Consider the following 5,933-nt stretch of genomic DNA (forward strand, 5'->3'; position numbering starts at 1 on the left):
AAGTAATTTTGGTGATAAATTATTATGCTGTTGAGACAAAGATTGAGATGGTGTCTACATGTTATAAAAATACCACGCAAAGTGAGAACGGCGTAAACATGGGCCTAAAATAAATTTTCAGAATCATAAGTATTGAGTATGCATTCATTTTTTTTTTTATTATTATTATTCAAAAGAACTGTTTTCCTCGTGGAAATCTTTGACTATGATGATTGCCTACAAAGATATTGATCTAAGTGATTTTTTTAAGGCATTTTACATAATATATCAAAAACTGAAGTGAGCAACGGCAGCTTAAGGAAGATAAGCAGACAAATGAATCATGTTCAATGTTTTCTGCATAAAAAATTCAAAAAGTCCATAAATCAAACATGGTTCTTTTTCATGCAATATTCTTTATTGATTTATCATGTACATAATTATGTCAAGGCTAACATTATAACTTTTAAAGAACTTTAAATCTTTAGGGCACAATAAAGCCAAAATCGCATTTTACCTTCTTTTCGTATTCGTAGTTTTCAAGTGGGTTAAGAGAATTTCCAGTCTTCACCGTTGATGTCTGTCCTAGCAACAAAACTGAATGGGAGGCGGCATCTATGAGACTGAACTGTACAATGAAATCTAAAGATTTCAAGAATAGATACCACTGTGTGGCCACCAGAGACCGATCACAACTGGTGGAGTTCTGTTATCCACAGATCAGGAGTATATATGGAAAAGGTTAGTATATCCTACATCATTCAAGGTCTATTATGTTTGTTCTTTTATTATCATATTTAAAAAATATTAATTCCGCATTTTGTTCAATAAGCATAAATGCAATGCATCTGTAACCTTCTAATTTATATATCAATAGAAAAAATTAGCAAATCATTACAGTTTATCCTTTTGAGATTCATTCATATAACATGTATTTGGATTGTAAGATAAAGTTGTTTTAATTTGTCTGATAACTAAATAGGCAAACAAACTGAAAAATAATGCATTAAATGTTTTTGGTATTACAGGCCAGTGTGTTATTTTTGATTCTTCTTTTTTCTTGGATAATTATACCTGTCTTCATTTTACTTATGGATGCCCAGATAAACATTATTTCACGGACGAGCTATATAACTGTAAGTTTTTTTTTTTATTAACTTTCGTGTTCTAACTTTCATTAATACTTTCAGTATGATCTCATGTAATGTTGGATAATCTCTCTCTCTCTCTCTCTCTCTCTCTCTCTCTCTCTCTCTCTCTCTCTCTCTCTCTCTCTCTCTCATTGGTGAACGTTTTTCTGTATCTTTTGTTTACATTTTCCCTTATTTTCGTTTCTGTTATTTAGTGTTTTTAATGTTCATTACAGACCCTAGTTGCTTTCGTATTAAGCCCGTTTTGAAATGCTTTCTGTCTGAGGAAATTTGTCTGAAGAATCGGTAACTCTGCATTTTATTTGAACACCATATTAATGAATCAAAAGAATTTTAATAGTACAAGTGCGCGGTTTTGCAACAATGCGGATTTTATAATTTTTGTACACTGGGCTTCTTTCCCTTTAGAGCTACAACAATGGAAAGTAAAGAGGTATCCACATCCCAAACAATTATTTCTCAGGATCACACTATACAAGTGCAGGAAGGGATACATTTGGTGCCAGTGTTGGTCCCCTCGGTTACCATTCTAGGGATCATTTCTGGAATTGCAACGATTATGTGGAAAAGAAAGCGGTGCAAAACATTCTTCAGAAGAAAACATTCTGGAAATAATGATAATGTCAACATCTTTGAAAAAGAATCATTGCTTAATAGTAAATACTTTAAATTTGTCCTGTATTTTCTTTATACAGAATATAAGGGGTATCTGTAAATATTGTTGCAAGATGAGCTTGTACCTAGTTTTTTACTAGTTACATGGTTTTTTTCTAAGCATCTAATGAGTATGGCGGGGAGATGCTGCCGTTGCATAATGTCAATCAAGAACACACAAACAGAAAGAGGAAAATAACAATGTCTGATGGTGAAGTATAACAAACTATTAGTATTTTTATTTGTGCATCCATATTGACTAATACAGTATTGTTTAACAATGATTAGACTTTGATTTTAAATTTTGAAGAATATAAATGTTTTATAATTTACTCTTGTAATGGTGTTTTAGAGCACGTTGGCCTTGAAAATGATCCAGATATATCAGAAAATTGGAATGCAAATAAAGAGATCACAATAACCACAGACAAATACCATCAAGACGACGCCATGTACAACAAATATATCCATGAAGAAGGACTTAAAGAACAAAAAAGTACAAAACATTATTCAAGTTCTAAGGCACTAGAATATATGTGTATCCTACTTGTCAGACAGAAATCTTCATTCATCACCCTTATTTAAATTTATTTATTTTCTCCTTTAAGTGAAATATGATTAAGAAATTAATACAAATACAAACACTTAAAGGTATAAATCCCAGGGCAATAATTGGCAAAGTTCTATCGAACATCATTAGATAATGTTTACAGAATCTTTATAGCATTAAGTTAATTTACTTCTTTGTTCAAAATTGTCTAATTAATTTCACAGTACTTTTTAAGGGTTTATGTACATATCGCTTAGACAGTTTTATTATAAATATTTCTACGGGCTCTGTTATCAAAACCTAAAATTGTTTCATTTTAAAACATCATTTTATCTTTCTCAATACCACTGTTTCCAAATTCAACCTCAGCATTCATCATAAAACCGAAATGGAAGTAATTTGGTACAATTTACAAGATTTCAAGTGTTCACTGTGAAATGAACGTAGTCGGCAACACGAACATATACTTTTTAGTAGATTGGATCAGATACCAACAATGTTTTTTCCCGGTGAACTTTTTAACTTTGTCATTTTGTTCTTACATTGACATTTAAGACCAAAATATCAATAAAAGTAAATATACAGCCCTAGCTTAGACTCACTATGTCTGAATCGCAGTAACCGAGAACTGGAATAACTTGGAAGCTTGTCTTCTATAAATATTTGAATGTTTACATTAAATGTTTTGCGATCATGCTCAGAATATCCTTGTGAATAAAGCTAGGAAAATGAGAATGATGTACTGTTTAACAATGTTCTTAAATATTTTGATTGAAATTTTTTGTAATCTTCTGTTTCAGTTTACATACGAAATAGGAATTGTGGTTAAAATGATTGATGTAATTTTAATACTATCGTTCAAACCATAGTTAACCCAAAGGTAGACATAATGGATATTTGCTGATTGAAAAAAACTTATGTTTTATTTAAGTTATTTTTATTATCGCCATCAAACTAGACCTAACGAAACCAGTTCCACTGTGAAAGAAATATGTACGAGGGTTGTCCCAAAATTTCGTAGACTGAGCTCATATCTTTTAAAGAAATTAATGTATCTTAATAAAATTTTCAGGATGGATAAAGCGTGTTCTTCGCAGATAAATTTCGAAGTTTTATCATGTTTACTTGAAAACTTTTCGAGTTAGAAGATTTAAAGTGATATCGTTCCTTAACACACGGAGCAATCTGCAACGTCAAAAAATACATTTCAACGGTTCAATTTTTTAAAGGAAAAATTTCAATTACCAGAATCAAATTCTTAAATTACACGAAACGATTATACTGATAAGTGTGAAATATCTTAATTACTAAGATGTGATCAAACAGTAAAATATGTAAACAGAGTATATTCATGTACAGGTATTAAATAATAGTTATTTGAAAACGCTATTATTTTTGGGCTTTTCGTCTGTTTTCTGTAATGGAGTTGCACAATGGAACTCTTGCTCATTTCTTATTTCTATCTTTTATTCTAGGTACTGTTATTCACACATACATAGAGAAACCGTTTTAGTCATTTTAAATACTAAGGACGAGAAAAGTTTCTTAATCTACCAAGTATTTATGACTTGTACATTTCTGTAAGAGTGAATTCAGGATCGAAACACTTGAACATAGTCCAGTGCGCCGCCTGTATCAACGCAGCCGCCATTTTTTAAAAAGTCAGATCTCAACCCCATGAAAATAAAACGTTATGAAATTAATATTTATCAAAGCAGAAACACCAAAATTTAAGGAAATATAGTTAAAGAAACAATATTTAGAATTTTTACTTCCATTCAAAAAATAGAAGATAGTAATCACTTTTTCGTAGTATTTTAAATATAATATACCAAACATTAATTGCAATTTTTGGGTATTGCGCCTTCCTACACCAGACAATGAAATGTGTCTTTTAAAGTGGAACAATTTTTGTAGTTACTCCATATTTGTCCATAAATTTATTAAATATTGTTGGTTAAATTTATATACGAAGTTTCATTAATGTATGACATAGGGTTCCTACAAAACAACGCTTGTCTACGGAATTTTAGGACAACCCTCGTATAGGCTAGATATCATATCGCCGTGAGATTCAGTCAGTATATGGCCCATGAACCCTTAACACATTTTCCCTCAAATAAATTCATCTTTGTGAAATATTTGCAAATGCCAAAATATTAGTATATTATCCTTCGATTTTTTTTCTAAGACTACAAATGATAAGAATTTAATTTTTTTTTCTTGTAAAGAAAAAGATTATGGCTTCCTCCAGTACAAAAGACGACAGGATTTTGCTCTGAATCTCTGCAAAACATCTTACCTTCAAAGTAAGTATACAGGTCAAATGTTGATGGCCAATTATATATATGTAGCAGAGTTTTCAATTATGTGTTTGTTGGTGCTGTTGTTTAACATCCCTCTCTAGAATATTTCATCTCATGGATGGAGATGCTACAACTTACCGATGGAGTGCTACAAGTTTTGACAAATGCCTGTGACTCGGGTCCATTAAGCAATTTTCGATACTACTGCGATATTGAAATTATCCCATTTGAAGGACCAGTCTCCACGTCAAACAGTCGAATACTCCGCGAGTCTAAAGCAGATACACTAACCACTGCGCCACTTCAATATTTGAAAGAATGTTTCCACTTAAGCATAGTGCAGCGGCCCCTTTTTCGGACCTCTCTAACTTTATCTAATTAACGCAAATGTTAATTATTTTATTCTTAACTCATACTTTGTTATCTTTGTGGTATATTACTTGCAAAATTCACATTGAAAACGGCGCCTTAGTTTTATAAATGGTTATCAAAAAAGTCATATACTGAGTGTTAAATCCGGAATGTTGAGCTTCTCCGAGTTGGGTTTCAATTGTGTCACATTAATATTCGGAGTGCAGAAGGATAAAACGTACGCTGAACTAGGACCTGGGGTCCCCCGCAAATAGTTCGTCATTTTGCGTAGTAATAAAACATTCTAGAAACTCTCCAGGCATTAAAGGCACAAAAGTAAATTCGTCGATATCATCAATACGGAGACTTCAGGTCACCTTATATATTAATTGAATTTTATATGATAGACAATTTTCTTTGTCTTATTCCAAAATAATCATATTTATAACTTTATAAAGATCAACTTTCTAATATATATATTAGCAAAAACGTGAAAATAATAAAGGGTGACCAGAGGTAACCTAATATTTTACATCAATAGGGGGACCAAAGATCACCTTACATTGTACATCAGTAGGGGGACCAGAGGCCACCTTATATTTAATATCATTAGGGAGACCAGTTGTCACCTTATATTGTACAGCATCAGAGGGATCATAGGTCACCTTTCATTTTAAATCAATAGGGGTCAGAAGGTAATCTTTTATTGCACATAATAGGGGGACCTGGGGATACCTTTTATCGTACATCATTTGGGGGACCAGAGGTCACCCTATAATGTACATCAGTAGGGAGACTACAGGTAACCTAATATTGTACTGTACATAAGTAGAGGGACCAGAGGACACCTTATATTGTACATCAGTAGGGAGACCAGAGGGCACCTTATTGTGCATCAGTGGGGGGGGGGAGAGGACACCTTATACTATACATCAGTAGGGG

The 5,933-nt window shown here is 32.3% G+C and overlaps 1 protein-coding gene and 1 long non-coding RNA gene across 2 annotated transcripts in view; both read left to right on the top strand.

Annotated features, from left to right (window-relative positions):
• The window catches only part of LOC134255460 (uncharacterized), a 7,446-nt gene extending 6,701 nt beyond the window's left edge, over positions 1–745 (top strand). Inside the window, exon 3 of the long non-coding RNA XR_009989553.1 lies at positions 516–745. This is a non-coding gene — a long non-coding RNA (uncharacterized LOC134255460). The remainder of the gene's footprint in view (positions 1–515) is intronic.
• An 803-nt stretch (positions 746–1,548) lies between these two features.
• LOC134255463 (uncharacterized) lies at positions 1,549–4,643 on the top strand (the record flags this gene model as incomplete). The annotated part of the gene is made up of 4 exons (XM_062738006.1): positions 1,549–1,786; positions 1,906–1,995; positions 2,137–2,280; positions 4,566–4,643. Coding segments are annotated over exons 1-4 (550 nt in total), but the record flags the coding sequence as incomplete, so codon positions are not given.
• Positions 4,644–5,933: the final 1,290 nt, after the last annotated feature.

The sequence above is a fragment of the Saccostrea cucullata genome, unplaced genomic scaffold, assembly GCF_032062105.1.
Source record: "Saccostrea cucullata isolate Sc308-1 unplaced genomic scaffold, CSIRO_AGI_Scuc_v1 ctg3497, whole genome shotgun sequence".
Classification (NCBI taxonomy): Eukaryota; Metazoa; Mollusca; class Bivalvia; order Ostreida; family Ostreidae; genus Saccostrea; species Saccostrea cuccullata.